Source organism: Triturus cristatus, chromosome 2_1 (assembly GCF_964204655.1).
Source record: "Triturus cristatus chromosome 2_1, aTriCri1.1, whole genome shotgun sequence".
Taxonomy (NCBI): domain Eukaryota; kingdom Metazoa; phylum Chordata; class Amphibia; order Caudata; family Salamandridae; genus Triturus; species Triturus cristatus.
In genome coordinates this window covers 55,778,227-55,796,198 of record NC_140581.1, presented here as the reverse complement: position 1 = coordinate 55,796,198, position 17,972 = coordinate 55,778,227, and the positions used below count along the sequence as shown (strand labels likewise).

The 17,972-nt window shown below is 54.1% G+C and overlaps 1 protein-coding gene across 2 annotated transcripts in view; it reads right to left on the bottom strand.

Moving 5' to 3' along the window:
• The window catches only part of LOC146863719 (uncharacterized), a 320,036-nt gene extending 305,977 nt beyond the window's left edge, over nt 1-14,059 (bottom strand). For both annotated transcript variants that reach the window (XM_085627867.1, XM_085627868.1), the window contains exons 1-2: nt 13,913-14,059; nt 13,709-13,822 (exon numbers count right to left, since the gene is read on the bottom strand). In XM_085627867.1, the coding sequence (XP_085483993.1) occupies nt 13,709-13,822; nt 13,913-13,988 (190 nt within the window). In that variant the 5' untranslated portion in view covers nt 13,989-14,059. The remainder of the gene's footprint in view (nt 1-13,708; nt 13,823-13,912) is intronic.
• Nucleotides 14,060-17,972: the final 3,913 nt, after the last annotated feature.

The following is a 17,972-nucleotide window of genomic DNA, read 5'->3' as shown; positions in this document are numbered from 1 at the left end:
AGTGGGGGAAAGACTTCCATCCTCATGGGAGTGGGACACTGCTGTCAGTGATGTGTTGTTATGGCACTATCAACATAGTCGAAAATTAGGGATGCGTACATACACCCATGGAGTTGTGGTCATCTGATAATGATGTACACACCCCCATGTCTCTGTCCACTGCTGGGAGTCCTCTGCACCCACCCCCATGTCTCTGTCCACTGCTGGGAGTCCTCTGCACCCACACCTCACATGTCTCTGTCCACTGCTGGGAGTCCTCTGCACCAACCCCCATGTCTCTGTCCACTGCTGGGAGTGATAGGCACCCACCCCTCACATGTCTCTGTCCACTGCTGGGAGTCCTCTGCACCCACCCCTCACATGTCTCTGTCCACTGCTGGGAGTCCTCTGCACCCACCCCCATGTCTCTGTCCACTGCTGGGAGTCCTCTGCACCCACCCCTCACATGTCTCTGTCCACTGCTGGGAGTCCTCTGCTCCCACCCCATGTCTCTGTTCACTGCTGGGAGTCCTCTGCACCCACCCCTCACATGTCTCTGTCCACTGCTGGGAGTCCTCTGCACCCACCCCCATGTCTCTGTCCACTGCTGGGAGTCCTCTGCACCCACCCCTCACATGTCTCTGTCCACTGCTGGGAGTCCTCTGCACCCACCCCCATGTCCCTGTCCACTGCTAGGAGTCGTCTGCACCCACCCCCATGTCTCTGTCCACTGCTGGGAGTCCTCTGCACCCACCCCTCACATGTCTCTGTCCACTGCTGGGAGTCCTCTGCACCCACCCCATGTCTCTGTCCACTGCTAGGAGTCCTCTGCACCCACCCCTCACATGTCTCTCTCCACTGCTGGGAGTCCTCTGCACCCACCCCCATGTCTCTGTCCACTGCTGGGAGTCCTCGGCACCCACCCCTCACATGTCTCTGTCCACTGCTGGGAGTCCTCTGCACCCACCCCCATGTCTCTGTCCACTGCTGAGAGTCCTCTGCACCCACCCCCATGTCTCTGTCCACTGCTGGGAATCCTAGGCAGCCACCCACCCACCCGCCCGCACCCTTGGTGCAGTACACTGCTGTCCTGGGCATACACACACCCCAATATACTGGTTATATGCTGCACCAGGCCCTATGACAACATTTGTGGCGTGTGTACGCCTTGTATCACAAATGTACTGGTGCCCTAGGGGTATGGGTGATGCGGTCCGTACCCCCGCATTCATAGGGTGGGTACGGTCTGTACCACACGTACCCCTATGTCACCACTACAATGGTGGTACAGACCGTACCCATGCTCTGAGGGCGTGGTTACGGTCCGTACCACGCGTACCCCTACATCATCACTACAATGGTGGTACGGACCGTACCCATGCTCTGAGGCCCTGGGTACGGTCCGTACGACAATTGTTGTGGTGATGTAGGGGTACGCGTGGAACGGACTGTACCCACGCTCTGAGGGCGTGGGTATGGGCCGTACCACGCATACCCCTATGTCACCACAACAATGGTGGTACGGACTGTACCCACGCTCTGAGGGCGTGGGTACGGTCCATACCACGCGTACCCCTACATCACCACAACAATGGTGGTACGGACTGTACCCACGCTCTGAGGGCGTGGCCACGGTCCGTACCACGCGTACCCCTACGTCACCACAACAATGGTGGTACGGACCGTACCCACGCTCTGAGGGCGTGGGTACAGGCCGTACCACCATTGTAGTGGTGATGTAGGGGTACGCGTGGTACAGACCGTACCCACGCTCTGAGGGCATGGGTACGGTCCGTACCACGCGTACCCCTATGTCACCACAACAATGGTGGTACGGACTGTACCCACGCTCTGAGGGCGTGGGTACGGGCCGTACCACCATTGTTGTGGTGACGGGTACACGTCCACTTCCGTTGTGGCGGAACTCAGGGATTGGTGGACACGCCCCCCGAAGTGACCAGACCCTGGAGGTAATGTATGTACAGGATATATTTGTTTTAAATTGGGTAGGGGTTATGTTTCCTGCCCCTCACCCCCCCCCCTTTGCCCCTGGGTGTTGTTCTGACCTTCTGCGGCGTGCGCGGCGGTTTTGGTGCACCAGGTCGTAGGCTAGGAGGGCCGGGATGACACGTAGGATGGGGTCCATGGCTGTCTGTCGCGTACCGGTGCTCCTTCTTCACGTCGTCCTCAATCTCCCGGGAGTTTTTGGCTGCCGTAAAAAATGAGCCGTGCGGAGTGACGTAGGCACGAATCGTACTTGCTCGTCCGTAAAACGCTGCCTGACTTCGTCCGGACATCACGTACGCGATGTCTCGGTTCGGAATTGTGGGTATTTTTTCGCCGCACGTAGTTTTTTACGATTCATACGGAAATGGTATTTCTGTACGAATCGTACTTGCTGCTTTGTAAGGTGGATTTCCCGGGTACGAGTCGTACGGAGAATACGCTCCGCATGACCATTCGTACCCGGGTTTTACAGGATCGGAATTGGCACCAATGTAGTCTGTTGTAGGGTTAAAAAAAAAAAATAGTCCAAGGTCTGGCTAAGCGTGATGAGGGGCCTTAAGACAACCATGGTTTACTACTGGTCACCCCATTTTAATAAAAATTTTAAGAAAAGCCTAGTTCTGACAAATGTTGCGGTTATATTGTGGGACTGCACTTGGTGAGGAAAACCACATGAAGCAGGGCCCTGCGCTGTACACAGCACAGGTACCTCATAACAGTTTCTTGTATCAGAGAGTAGGAAGGCACAACCTCTCTCGCTTCCTCGTCCCAACACAATTACATCACCGGCACACCTAGGCAACCTGACCGCGAAGCAAAAACCGGAAGTAAACATAGTGACAGAGGGCAGCTCCCCTGGGCACGGAAGCTGGACGGGCATCGAACGTTCAGCAGGTTCATCGCAGGAAGCGTAGTCAGTCTATTCAAACGTGTGCTTCAGATCAGCGCTTTATCAGCGTTTTCTTTGCGAGAAAAGGTTGGAAACTTCACACATGAAAAATCTCTATTTCGGGGATCAAAACGTGCGGATTCCTTCGATTCTGGAGAACAGCACACGTAGGAAGTGAAAAGTGGCAAATAAGGGAGATGCTCGTTTTAACATTTTATCTCCATGAGCCAGAGTACCTGAATTCGCTTCACCGTAACATGTCAAACTGAAGCGCTCACACCGATACCAAGGTAAATATACACTTTGTTTTGGGCCAAACAAAAATACAGCTCCGCGAGGCCCTGAAATGAGCTTTGTTGGGGGGGCCAATGTTGATAACGTAAGGAAAAAGGGAAGTGCAATTTTGTTTCCAAAAATCCCAGAGAGCTCTTGCTCGAGGGGCGACAGTCAAATCTATGACGTCAGCAGCTGTGCGGACACCATCAGTAAAACAGTAATCCCTTGTGACAAAAACCTAGCCGTTTTGGAATCAATCTCCAATGAGGCGTTTGTTGTATGCTGCCTATTGTATATTCCTATCTATGCCTTTACCCACTTCATGCCCTTCCAGTGGAATGCCTCTGCACTGTGATGCACTACGGAATGTTGGGTGCTGGTTGAAGATAAGTCACAGTTATGATGGGGCTGAGCTGCCTGCTGGCTGCTCCTGGTGGGGCTTGTTCCAGGCTACTTTACAACTTACAATAAATCTTCATGAAATACCTCAGTCAGTCTGGAGCTCATTACTACAGCGTTGTGGCAGTGAGCAGTGCTAGCGTAGAGCAGCCTTCAGCCGGCCCAGATCGATGAAAGGGATACTAACGTCACCCAGCTCAACACAAAACCCAGAGGGACAATTTGCAGACAACTAATATGGAGGCGGACTTCCTGCGGCAGGGCACGGCATAACATTCTACAGCCTGGCCTAGCATGCTGAAGCATAAGCATTACCTCCTCGTCCCTCTTTCTGGATGCAGTTCTTATGCAAGAGATTCTAGCAGACCAGGACTCGGAGTAATTAAGATTACAGGTAATTAACCAGGGCATTACTCAGTACACAACAGTGTCCACGGTTACAGAGCAAGCTTTCCCTTCAGCCACTGCCTTATGCAAGGCAACCAAAGACAACTGTCACTTCTCATCTGCTCCTAATATCACAATGAGCTCAACATGTAAGGAGGCGACTCGAAACCATGTAGTGAAGTGCAGAACACTGTACTTTGTTGCTTTTTTGTTATGTTGCACACGGCAAGAATGCATACCAGCCAGACTACTTTGCAACATGGTACCAACCATGACACAGCAAGCATTCCAATAAGTCACTGCGTATAGCCCCCCACAAAATAAAAATAAAAATCAACAAGGATTTTGCTTGATTAACCTAAAACAGACTGCAGGCCAACTGTCTGCTGCTCTGCATAACACCAAATAAAAATACAGATGAATCCTTTGCGCATTGTGGCAATCCACCGTCTTATGCAACACCTTCCAAACACAGAAATGTATACTGTTTCCTGTCTTCAACCTTCACAAGAAGCCATTTGGTGCTCTACTCGCATATTTTATTATTTGCAGAGTTTTATATATCGCGAACTCGACCCGAATCCAATCAGATATCAGAGCGCTTTACATAGCACCAGTTACGTTACATTAGGACACACATTCATTCTTTGTTAGGCACGGGCAGATTAAGTGATTTGCCCAGAATCACAGGATGTTCAGCGTCATTACCGAGACTCGAACCCAGTTCCCCAGGTTCGAAGTCGAGCGCCCTAGCCGTTAGGCCAACTTCACATAACAGCATTAAGATTGGCTATTATGCCAAGGATACACAACTCAACTTAAAAGCCTTCTCCCCTTTAGGAATCCAAAGCCTCAAGCATTGCTTGCTGATTATTCAGACCACAATGTCCAGCGCCTACCTGAAGTGCAACCTCATCACCACACAATTCCTGTTATTTGCCAAGAATAATAAAAAAGAAACAGTATAATCCTGGCTCAATGACATGAACCTGGACGGCTCCAAACCACAACTTTAACTGAATACCAAATCACCTAGACTCACCCTGGACACCACCCTCACTCCCAAGGAAAACATTGCCAAAAAATAAAAGTGGCCTGTTACGAGCTCTCTCTTCTTGAGATAGCCTGAGAGCGACCTAAAAACTGCTGTTCAAGCACTCATACACTTGCATCTGGATGGAGGTAATGCCCTCCTTCACAGTTTCCCAAAGCCAAGACCTATTGGCTATGCCAATGCTTGTTCCTCTGGGTTGTCTCTCATGCTCCCCCACACAATGCTTGTTCCTCTGGGTTGTCTCTCATGCTCCCCCACACAATGCTTGTTCCTCTGGGTTGTCTCTCATGCTCCCCCACACAATGCTTGTTCCTCTGGGTTGTCTCTCATGCTCCCCCACACAATGCTTGTTCCTCTGGGTTGTCTCTCATGCTCCCCCACACAATGCTTGTTCCTCTGGGTTGTCTCTCATGCTCCCCCACACAATGCTTGTTCCTCTGGGTTGTCTCTCATGCTCTCCCACACAATGCTTGTTCCTCCGGGTTGTCTCTCATGCTCCCCCACACAATGCTTGTTCCTCCGGGTTGTCTCTCATGCTCCCCCACACAATGCTTGTCCCTCTGGGTTGTCTCTCATGCTCCCCCACACAATGCTTGTTCCTCTGGGTTGTCTCTCAAGCTCCCCCACACAATGCTTGTTCCTCTGGGTTGTCTCTCAAGCTCCCCCACACAATGCTTGTTCCTCTGGGTTGTCTCTCATGCTCCCCCACGTGGGATTCCTCCCCTTTCTCCAAGTCCCTGGGTTCTGCAATGGAGACGGCACATTTTCTTCCAAGCTGGGGCCAGCGAATCACATCATCCGATATGGCGAGACAAGTCCCTGTACCGATAACCTGGAATGGTCATTGGGAGTAAGAGCTCTCTTCGCCAATCAGAGAGCCCTCTTTATTAACTGTTTGGCACCGCTAAAGTTTTGCAGGGCCAACCGTCCAGATATATATCTAACTTTCTAACCCCTCCAAGCCCACCCCAAAGACCCTTTTGAAATATCAATTTCTCAAAAAAGACTGGACGAATTTATACCAAATCACAAAAGTATTATTTTTGTCAGTATTTATTCTGTATTCAAGAGCAAATTTTCTTATGTGAATTGCCGCTGACCGCGGCCCCTGCAGGGGGCCAATCGGCGGTCGGCGCCTTAGTGCCCCCGGGGCACCGGTCACCCCTCCACACCCCCTCCTACAGGGGGGGGGCGGGGACGCAGACCGGAGCCTCCCTCCTCGGGCTGGCCGGAAGTGACGCGCAATGCGTGTCACTTCCTGGCCCTGGTGTGAGGGAGAGGCTATTTAGCCTTCCCCCACCCTCCTGGCGACCTCTTTGTCGCCCACCTCGCCGCCCTTAGGACGTGTCCCCTGGTTTTGTGCTTTTGCGGTGAGTGCTGTCCCCCCCTTACCCGAGGTTGGGCACCTGTGCCCGGCCCCGCCATGGGGGGGGGGGCAGCTCCCGGGGGACAAGGGTTGCGGTACCCCTTCCCTGGTCGTGGCCGGCGCTGTGACCGGGGAGTGGGCATTTAGTAATGGCGGGCCCAGAGCAATTTGTAGGTGCCAGTCCATCCCGGGCCCCAGGATCGCCGCTGATGCTGGTCGCGGGGGCTCTGGCCCGCGTATCGCGATGGGGGGGAATAGCGAGCCTTCTGAGCCTCCATCTGGTTATTGCCTGCGGGTAGCTCACGACACAGAGGGGGATGTGGTCCCCAACAGCAGGCCATTTTCTGGGCCCTGACCCCCACGCCTGCCTCCGCCTACCTCTCGGGAGGAGAGGCACAGGGTCGCACTTGCAGGAGTGTAAGGAGCAAGACGGGACTGTGGCGGGGGAAGCCCACCTGTTTTCGGTTGCAGCTAGTCTGGCAGAACAAACCCGGCCTTCGCGATCTCCCCCAGCCCCCGGTCTTACCCGACTGCTCCACAGTGCCTTCCCCGGTGTAGCAGAAGGCTCCGTCCACAGCTTTTCCTGCTGCTCGTGGCACCTGCAGCAGTGCGACCCCTCCATGACACTTTCCCGGCCCGCGGTTCACCCAGGAGTGGGCCAGCGAGGCACTGGTCGGACCTGGTCAGCTGCGCATGGCTTTGGGGGGCGGCGTTTCGTTACCCTGCTCTACTCTACTTTAGTTTAGTTCAGGCCCGGCCACCAGCATTCATCCGGCGCCCCCGTGCCAAATGCACACGGGGGGCGTGTGCAATCTCTCCTGTCTGAAGCTCGGTTATTCAAACATCGCTTAGAGGGGAGGTTTAATGCCTTATGAGTTGGTTACTTTCCGCCTCTCGACTTAGCCCACAACGCGAGTGGAATTGTACCGCTGGCTACGAGCCTGAGACTGGCCCATCTGTAAATGTACGAAAGGGTGGATAGGAGATGGCGGCAGATTTGTAGGATTGTTGCGCTTTGATCTCGGCCCCCGCCGATCGCCGCGGTCTGTGGTTAAGGCTTGAGGTTTGCAGCGCGAGTTCAGATCCCGGCTAAGCCGTACTGCCGCTGCGTGTGAACTTGCGAACTTCTGGCGACGTGTCACAGCAATGCGCTGTGGAAGAAACTGCGCAAAATCATTCTTTATTGTATCGCATGTGGATTTGAGGCTTGGTGTTTTGCCAGATAATCCATCATCTACTGCATAACATGCAAATTGGAACAAAATAATGTTTCTAGTTGAAACTGATCAAATGTTGCTGCTGGCGCATCGAGGGCTGCGCGCGCCGCCCAGCGGAAGGTGAAAGTTGGCTGGTCCACTTTCTGTGGCTCATTTTGTATGTGGCTAATAAACTGGCACTAATGAGATGAAAGGTATGCTCAGACAGCGTTAACCTGGGTAAAAATGGCAAAACTATGGAAGTAATGTCATCACTAAATGCGCTGCATTAAGCCGCATAATTAAGCTTTTCTTGCGCTATAATTTAGTTACTCAGCCTTGCCGCATGATCTAGGGCTTCCTATTACATGCTATAAATTGCATGAGGGCACAGCAGCGGCGAGATTTCTGCGGATAATTCACATAAATCTGATAGCGTTAATAGTCTGGTGGTACGTGGGAAGCGTGTCACGTGCACGGCCTCTTGGCGCTGAGTAACATCTCTGGCTACCTCATTTTCGGCGCTGAATTCTAATTCGGGTCGAGATCAAACCGTGCATCATGTGTACAGCTGTACTTCTGGGGGTGCGGTTAATCCACACCCCACAGCTCCTGCACACATTGTCTTCCGCCAATCTCGCACGTGAGTGCAAATTTCTCTGCTCACCAGTTGCATACCTCCTTCGGCCTGCTGAAAAGGCCTCCCTGGGGGCCCCGGCAACTGCAGGGCGTAGTTTTGCCGCTTCCGCACAGGGATCGGGCATGTAGGGGGTGGCATATAAGATTGTGCTGCCGCGGGGGGGTCATCATTATCATGCATGAGTGTGCCCCCGACTCGGAGAGGCCACCGTCGCCCCAGTGATTAGGTATGCTGGGGCGGCACTTTTCATCGATTCACTGCGGCCACTGGGGGGTTGTGAGAGGGCGCAAGTTAAAATGCAGGGCAGCCGTGCGCACCCATGTTTGCACGGGTGACTTAGGGGAGAACCGGCCCTACTGGGGTTGGCGGTCCGAGCGCGGCGCCCCTCTAAAGTGCCCAGGGGCAGTGTAATAGACAGTTGTGTAGTGTAATATTAGCGTGATTTTGTACTGGGACATGGTAGCACGGGCTTGGTGCGGGGTCGGCTGGCTAAGTTTGTGGCGTGCGCAGTTCGAAGCAGGGGAGAGGCGCTGTGGGGGCAACACAGGGTTTTGCCTGCAAGGGTTTGTCGCCTGCGCGCTGTGGGCTCGGTGGGATGAAGGCGGGGTTCATTTCATCCCGTCTATTTCCTGGTCACCCCCCTTTTGCGAATGCAGGCACGGTGCTCAGCCTGGCGCTCCAGTGCTGTCGGTCGAGACCGCACTGTATAAATGTGCGGGACATTGCGGTCTGGCCGATCCCGCTTTTGAGCCTTCGGTCCGCGCGGACACGCCTCCCTGAATGCACCTAAGCAGGGTCGGGCCTGGTTAGTTCTTGGATGGGAGACCGCCTGGGAATACCAGGTGTTGTGGGCATTTCCAATACCTGCGGTTCGAGTCGCGCTATATCAATATGCAGCATTATTAAAAAAAAAAAAAAACCTTGCCTTGTCGAGTTGCGCGGGTCATTTCATCCCTCCGGGTTAACTTATCTCCTCTTTTGGAATGTGGATGCGCAAACAGTGCCCACATTAAGCGCGCCACTACCTTCGGTTCGAGCTCGTGCTATATAAATATGCGTCTGGGGCTACTCGGAGTTGCTCGGTCGGGGAGACGACTGGACAACTTGTGTGCACCTGCAGTCGCAAAGCTTTATTTCTTTTAAAGTCAAAGCGCCGGCACGCCAAGTGCCTTTAGCAGGGGCATTTAAGGTGCTTAGTCCAGGAAAAGGACACCGCACGATTGGCGGCCCAAGCACAATCCACGGTCGCCAATTGAGTTGTTTGCTAGAGTAAAGGTAGGACATAGTTGAGCGCAGAAAGAGAGTCTCCTCTTTTTTGACGCTCTCGGCGGTCCCAACATTCGTGTAGGTAGTCTCCAGCAGTATGCCCACAGTTTCTTTATCAGGTGCAAAGGCATTTCGACCCCCGTGTCGCCTCCTCATCACTGTATTAGTTAAAGCGCTTCAATGCCTTCCAGACCTCTTCCTGCCCATGAATCGGCCGCAGCGAGATAGTGGTTGGCGGCCGCATCGAACTAGGGTTCAGGGGGTTTCGCGGGCAAGGTCTAAACCTTCCTCCGCCCAAGCGTCGCCGCAGCGTGATTCAGCGTAGGGTAGAGCGCTCATTACACACTGTATCGATAGTGTGTCCGTCGGCCTTTCGCCCGCGGGGCATACTTCTCAATGGCGGCGGCCCTCGCGAGCAAAGTAAATGAATGGGGGTGCGATGGCAAAGAAGCCGCACACCCTGCGCCGGGGGAGCCGTTGGGAGATTAGCATCGGTTCACGGCCCTAATACACCAGCACTGCAAGGCTGGGAGCTGCCTGGGTCCCCGCGGATCGCGGGCGGTGCAACCCCCGTGGCGCTCCCTGGATAAGGTTATCGCCCCCCCCTCCCGTCGGCTATGCTGCCGTTGAGGGCGGGGGGGGGAATGCAGTGGGATCTGGGTTTACAGACACGTTTCCCGCACTAGGGGCGCTGCCAGCAAACATAGGGTGCTGCTGTCCCAATAACTGGGGTGTCAGCGGGGCAATCACAAGGGGACATTATGTCAATAGTACATTTGTCACGCCCAGGGTGCACTAAATCTTCACTTCAACGGAGCAGGAATTTGGCACCGCTGGGGATGCTCTGGGTTTGTGGGGGGGGGCACCCCCCCGCCACCCTCCTACTGAGGAGCATGATGGGAGGGGCTTAGTAGGACTTAGTCAATCCTCAATGCCTGAACTTTACTGACAGCGCGCAATGCTTAAGCCAGACAGATTCCCGAAGCTGGTATACCTGGGGGGTTACATCACTGAGGGATCTGTAGGGGCATAATTCCCATAAGGAATAGGGGATGGTGGGCAAGGGCAGGAGTCGCCCCTTGCCCATGGTCACGCGCTGGCAGCCAGGAGCACTCCTATGCTCCAGGTTAGCAATCAGGGGGGGCTGGCCAAAAGTTAAGTAAAACCCTTCTCGCCTTCATAGCCAAAGAGGGCAGGCCCAGAATTGTGAAGAGGGTAACCTGCCCGCCTGGGGGGCGAATAGTTCTTGGCACATCTCCCCAGGCCCAACGGGTCCTTTATTTCAGCTGACCCTATCCGATTAGGATAGCGTCTCGGGCCTTGGGGGCCTAGATGGGGCCATCTACTACACCAGGAGCTATAGCTCACTGGTAAGTCTTGGGCCTGTGGATATATGGGATCTCACAGGGTTTGAGTCCCGCTAGCGCTGCACACTGTCATGACGTGGCAGAATTTCAAACTCTTCTTTCTGCTAGGATGGTTCCCTCCCAGCTAGTTGCAGGAAGCCCTAGATAGGAGAGGTTGCAGGTAAGACTATAGCAGGTTGGTGGGGGGCCCTGGCTGCGACGGTGAGCCGCCGCCAGGGCTATGGCGGAGTTACAGGGCAATCTGGAAGCAAGCCGGTACAAAGTGTACCTCTGCGCGGCACCATAGGGGGTGCCTGAGCCAAAACCGAGGAGCCTCAAGGGAGGTCCCGGAAGCCGTGTCGGCGCCCCGCTAGTCCTGCGGGCGGTTGTGGGCCTCAACAACCGGGGGCTTGCTATGCGACACTCCGCCCCGAGAGGGGGGGCGTGAGTAGAATTACCAGCGGCACGTGATCGTAGAAAGAATCACCTGGAGGGCAGCAACGGCGGGCATCGCTCCCGCGCTGCCCGGCTCATCAGGCGGGCAGGCGACCCAGTTGGTTGCCTGCCCTTGGATCGCCCGTAAGATAACCCACCCATTACATATTCTGGAATTATGTAATAAACCTGCAGCATTGTTACCCAACTCCAACTGTCTTGTGTGTGTCATTTGGGTAACCTATTATGGGGGAGGGGGGACAGCGGGGTGCCCCTGGGGGTACTATGCCGCTAACAGCGGCCCCCTCTGGTGGCCAATCGGCGGTCGGCGCCTTAGTGCCCCCGGGGCACCGGTCACCCCTCCACACCCCCTCCCACAGGGGGGGGGCGGGGATGCAGACCGGAGCCCCCCTCCTCGGGCTGGCCGGAAGTGACGCGCAATGCGTGTCACTTCCTGGCCCTGGTGTGAGGGGGAGACTATTTAGCCTTCCCCCACCCTCCTGGCGACCTCTTTGTCGCCCACCTCGCCATTTCCCTCCCTACCGCTCACCTGGCGTAGGGTGGGGGGTTTTTCTGAGCGTTGTAATGTTTTCTTTTTCGTTGCAGGCGGAGTTATAGGGCGATCTGGAAGCAGGCCGGTACAAAGGGTACCTCTGCACGGCACCATAGGGGGTGCCTGAGCCAAAACCGAGGAGCCTCAAGGGAGGTCCCGGAAGCCGTGTTGGCGCCCCGCTAGTCCTGCGGGCGGTTGTGGGCCTGAACAACCGGGGGCTTGCTATGCGACGCTCCGCCCCGAGAGGGGGGGCGTGAGTAGAATTACCAACGGCACGTGATCGTAGAAAGAATCACCTGGAGGGCAGCACCGGCGGGCATCGCTCCCGCGCTGCCCAGCTCATCAGGCGGGCAGGCGATCCAGTTGTTTGCCTGCCCTTGGATCGCCCGTAAAATAACCCACCCATTACATATTCTGGAATTATGTAATAAACCTGCAGCATTGTTACCCAACACCAACTGTCTTGTGTGTGTCATTTGGGTAACCTACTATGGGGGAGGGGGGACAGCGGGGGGGCCCCTGGGGGTACTATACTGCGGGAAATTGAACTTTTGTAATCTCCCTTTTTCGTGGCCCCGCTCAAGGACTGACCAGAACTTTCCATGAGGGATCCGCGGTGGGTGAAAAGAAAATGTGAAAGATTTGTGCAGCTTTGTCAAAGGACACGGAGGTTGTGAAAGTTATGGAAACCCTGACCCAGCCATGAGTACCCCGCGGCGACCTGCATATCAGTGGGGGGACCTTGCACGGAGGGTACCATTCGTCATCGCACTGCATAACGCACTACAACGTCTAGCACGCACGAGGGTGTCTCAGACTCTCACCGACGGCGAGAACGGAAAACCATCCCGGGCAGCAGACATGGAGGGGATAGCCACACGTGCTCACTCCTTGTACTGATTTCGAACAAATGAAAATGATTCTCTTCCTCCCGCGCACGCTTTCTCTCTTGGTTCGTTTGTTTCCCCCTGTCTTCTGCCCCCCCCCCCCCCCTCTCCCCCACACACAGGTGGTTCCCACCAGCACTGCAGCATTCAACGCCTGTCTGCTTCCGGCCTAATATCGGATGCTCTCTTTGACGTCCCACCAGTTCACATCCCTGAAAGTGAAAACTGTTTCATTTCATGCACGTGACGCAGCATGCCGGGGTAGGGTCATGCTCGCCCCCACCTGTCTCACACCACCCCGTTCATCGGTGCATTTACTCGTGGCAAATTACGGTCATACCGGAGTTAAATCCGGTGCCAGCATCCAGGTGTGGATGGCATGACGAGGTCTGTGGGGGGCCCACCGAGGGGCGCCTTTCACCTTGCGTATCTAGCCGCCTCCTACCCTGCGTGTCCGGCCGCATCTTAATCTGCGCGTCCTGCCGCCTCTCACCCTGCGCGTTCGGCCACCTCTTACCCTGCGTGTCCGGCCGCCTCGTACCTTGCGTGTCCGGCCGCCTCTTACCATGGGCGTTCGGCCGCCTCTTACCCTGCGTGTCCGGCCGCCTCGTACCTTGCGTGTCCGGCCGCCTCTTACCATGGGCGTTCGGCCGCCTCTTACCCTGCGTGTCCGGCCGCCTCGTACCTTGCGTGTCCGGCCTCCTACCCTGCGTGTCCGGCCGCCTCTTACCCTGCTCGTCCTGCCACCTCTTACTCTGCTTGTTCGGCCGCCTCTTACCTTGCGTGTCCGGCCGCCTCACCTCCTACCCTGCGTGTCCGGACGCCTCCTACCCTGCGTGTCCGGACGCCTCCTACCCTGCGTGTCCGGCCGCTTAACCTCCTACCCTGCGTGTCCGGACGCCTCCTACCCTGCGTGTCCGGCCTCCTCTTACATTGCGTAACCGGCCGCCTCTTACATTGCGTGACCGGCCGCCTCTTACCTTGCGTGTCCGGCCGCCTCCTACCCGGTGTGTCTGGCGACCTCTTACCTTGCGTGTCCGGCCGCTTCTCTTCTAGACCGTGAGCTGTCTCCGCCGCACCCCTCTTTATCCTAATATTCTCATAGGTGAGCTGTCCATCCTCCGCACAGACCGGGCTGCAGCCTGGGGAAGAAAACATATCCCGTGAGCCACCCGCCAGGTGTGAGGGTGCGGCGTGAGGGTGTAGGGGGTGGGGGTGCGCAGGGACCTCACCTGCCGGATGGGACCCCGGAGGCTTCGGGGGCGCCTTCACGAACCTCAGGGAGGCGTAGCTGCAGGCCCCGGCCATCCCGCTCTCTGCTGCTCAAGTGACTCCCCTGAACCTTGCAGAGGAGACCCCGGTCTGCGTCTGTCGGATCGAAGCAGTCATCGCTGGAGTCTCCCAGCTGCTTTCCGCCCGTCCAAGCGCTCACCACAGGCAGGTGGGCCCAGCCAAGCGGACTGACCCGCCAGAACTTCCGGTTTAATACGTGCATTGCCCTAAACGTGTTCCTATAGATACTGTTTCATCATTAAACGAGGCTCTCAACCACACTTTTCAGAAATCGGCTCATTTTTCCTGAAGAAGTTGTATTAATACACGCCACAAATCACACCAAACAGCAAATACAAGTGTGAGGTGTGAATAACACAGCGCAGCCCCCATGCACAGGCCAGGGCACGCTGGAAACGTGGAAACGTACATGTGAAACATCATGCTCCAGTGTGCACAAACATGCAACCCAACTTAAAAGCCACGTGCACACAAAGAATGGAAACCAGAGCCATGCAGACTTTGCATCGGGTTTGTGCCCCAGCATTGCCATCCAGGGGTAGAGTTACACACATGTTGTGCCTGGTTTGCATCACAAAAGTGACTCAAACCAGCAAAACCTTTTTTTTGTTCACAAGTTTTGAACTAGAAAGTTGGATAAAAGTAACACACAGCAGCATGAAGCCCTGCAACGCGTTACTTAGCGCCAAGAAGGCGTTGCATGGGTGGTGGCATGGGCATTCCCACGCCACCACCCGTGCTTTATGACGCAAAAGCCGATCTACTAATAATAATAGACATGGTTTTGTGCTAAAAATTAACTCTACTTGAAAGCAGGTGTAGAATAGGGAAATTTTTCATTTCTCCTTTTTTTTTTCGACTTGGCATGTGTGCCGCACTGTACAGAATGTAATCAAAGTATGAAAAGTTTTAAAAGTTGTCTAGGCATTGTATTTTGTGCTGGAAGTTAATGCTTCAAATACAAAACCTATTCTAGACTCACGCACACACCCTTGCGCTATGGTGCAAACACGTGTGCGTGGCACTGGGCTGCAAAATTCTGCACCGGCGCTAGAGAGAGGGGAGGAGAGTTCCCTATCTCTGTGGAGAGGCGCTTTCCTGCTTCATCTCTGTCACGCAACGCAGCAAAGCATTTTTGGCGGCTGCGCGGCGTTGCGTGACACGTTTGTATATCTGGCTCCAAGTCTTGGTAAATCTGAAGCACAGTTATCATGACAGAGAACATAATACATGGAGCAGTATCACGTAGAGCTGCGCGGGCTGCGCGCAGAGCCAGGAACCTGTTTCTACGCATTTGCCGTGTTTAAATTGCAAACATTTTACTCTGAATTTCTCTGAGTTAATAATGTGTGAACTGCAAACAACACAAGCCGGTAAAAGAGAGCAGTGATTGCCTCTCCCTGGTTGCCTCGGTCGCCCCCGGGATCTCCCCCAGGCCGTGTGTCCTTCTGTGGACGCAGAGAAGACTCTCCACCACCGTAGAGTCAACACCGAGTCACCTGCTGGTCTGCAGACAGGGGCGTCGTTTACTAACAGTGCACGATAAGGAGCTTCTAAGCACAGATATCCTGCCAGGTGCAGTGGTGTTAGAAGACATGCCATTCCTCTCCTTGAGCCGAGCTCTCTTTCAGAGCTACTCCCCTGCCGGCATCCATTACATCTTCAGATTTACTCTCTAAATCTCAGCCTCTAAAAAAAAATCTATACATTTATGAAGCTGCATTGTGCTCACCACCGCCAAAGGTATATGTAACATTTACTGTCAAAAGAAGAGCTTTACTGGTGGTGAGTGGTTAGAGGCTGGGCGCTGGTCTGAATACAGAATGGACTAGAAGTATTAGGGTAGTACGGTCGGGTCGAAGGGTAGTGCCGAAACACGTTGATCATTTATTGGGGTTCTTTTAATATGATATTTTCTAGAATGTAAGCATTTTAGTTTTAAATACAAACATGTTGCCCCCCGGAGTTGCAATTTGGTGAAAATTAGAATCTTGAACCTACATATGTGTATTTTGTTACAGTCTGCCTCATTTATATCGACCAATAAGGACTTTCTGAGGTTTTTGATCAATGCAGACATTTTATATTTCCTCTATGTACAAGGCTCAGTTTGTGTCATTTGAATCACTATAGCCCCCTGGGGAGTGATGTGGAGGTGTTATAACCAAGCTCAGAATTTACGTATTAGTCAATTTAAAAATGTGCATTAGCCTTTATAACCCATGCCATATTGGCGTTGAAAAAAACAGCAAATGTAAACCATGCCAATGTGGCACTAACAAGAAAGAGTTTCTTCCCCATTTGAAATGAAACCTCGAAAAATCACAGGAGTGCTTCACAGCAGAAGAGAGTCAGCAGTCTCTGTCCGCACACAGCCTTGGAAAGAGCCCGAGTCAGTGGTCCGACTCTGCAGGTCTGTAGGAGGATTCTTCAACATGTGGGAGCAATAAAGACCAGGGATAGGGGCTGTACAGAGGCTCCTCATTGAGCCCGGGTCAGTGGTCCGCTTCTGCAGGTCTGTAGGAGGATTCTTCAACATGTGGGAGCAATAAAGACCAGGGATAGGAGCTCTACAGAGGCTCCTCATTGAGCCCGGGTCAGTGGTCCGACTGTGCAGGTCTGTAGGAGGATTCTTTAATATGGGGGAGTAATAAAGACCAGGGATAGGAGCTCTACAGAGGCTCCTCATTGAGCCCGGGTCAGTGGTCCGACTCTGCAGGTCTGTAGGAGGATTCGTCAACATGTGGGAGCAATAAAGACCAGGGATAGGGGCTGTACAGAGGCTCCTCATTGAGCCCGGGTCAGTGGTCCGCTTCTGCAGGTCTATAGGAGGATTCTTCAACATGTGGGAGCAATAAAGACCAGGGATAGGAGCTGTACAGAGGCTCCTCATTGAGCCTGGGTCAGTGGTCCGCTTCTGCAGGTCTATAGGAGGATTCTTCAACATGTGGGAGCAATAAAGACCAGGGATAGGATCTGTACAGAGGCTCCTCATTGAGCCCGGGTCAGTGGTCCGCTTCTGCAGGTCTATAGGAGGATTCTTCAACATGTGGGAGCAATAAAGACCAGGGATAGGAGCTGTACAGAGGCTCCTCATTGAGCCTGGGTCAGTGGTCAGCTTCTGCAGGTCTATAGGAGGATTCTTCAACATGTGGGAGCAATAAAGACCAGGGATAGGAGCTGTACAGAGGCTCCTCATTGAGCCCAGGTCAGTGGTCCGCCTCTGCAGGTCTATAGGAGGATTCTTCAACATGTGGGAGCAATAAAGACCAGGGATAGGAGCTATACAGAGGCTCCTCATTGAGCCCGGGTCAGTGGTCCGACTCTGCAGGTCTGTAGGAGGACTCTTCAACATGTGGGAGCAATAAAGACCAGGGATAGGAGCTATACAGAGGCTCCTCATTGAGCCCGGGTCAGTGGTCCGACTCTGCAGGTCTGTAGGAGGATTCTTCAACATGTGGGAGCAAAAAAGACCAGGGATAGGAGCTGTACAGAGGCTCCTCATTGAGCCTGGGTCAGTGGTCAGCTTCTGCAGGTCTATAGGAGGATTCTTCAACATGTGGGAGCAATAAAGACCAGGGATAGGAGCTGTACAGAGGCTCCTCATTGAGCCCGGGTCAGTGGTCCGACTCTGCAGGTCTGTAGGAGGACTCTTCAACATGTGGGAGCAATAAAGACCAGGGATAGGAGCTATACAGAGGCTCCTCATTGAGCCCGGGTCAGTGGTCCGACTCTGCAGGTCTGTAGGAGGACTCTTCAACATGTGGGAGCAATAAAGACCAGGGATAGGAGCTATACAGAGGCTCCTCATTGAGCCCGGGTCAGTGGTCCGACTCTGCAGGTCTGTAGGAGGATTCTTCAACATGTGGGAGCAATAAAGACCAGGGATAGGAGCGATACAGAGGCTCCTCATTGAGCCCGGGTCAGTGGTCCGACTCTGCAGGTCTATAGGAGGATTAGAACAACAAAAGGGCCCGTGGGTCTAAGGAGATCTACCTA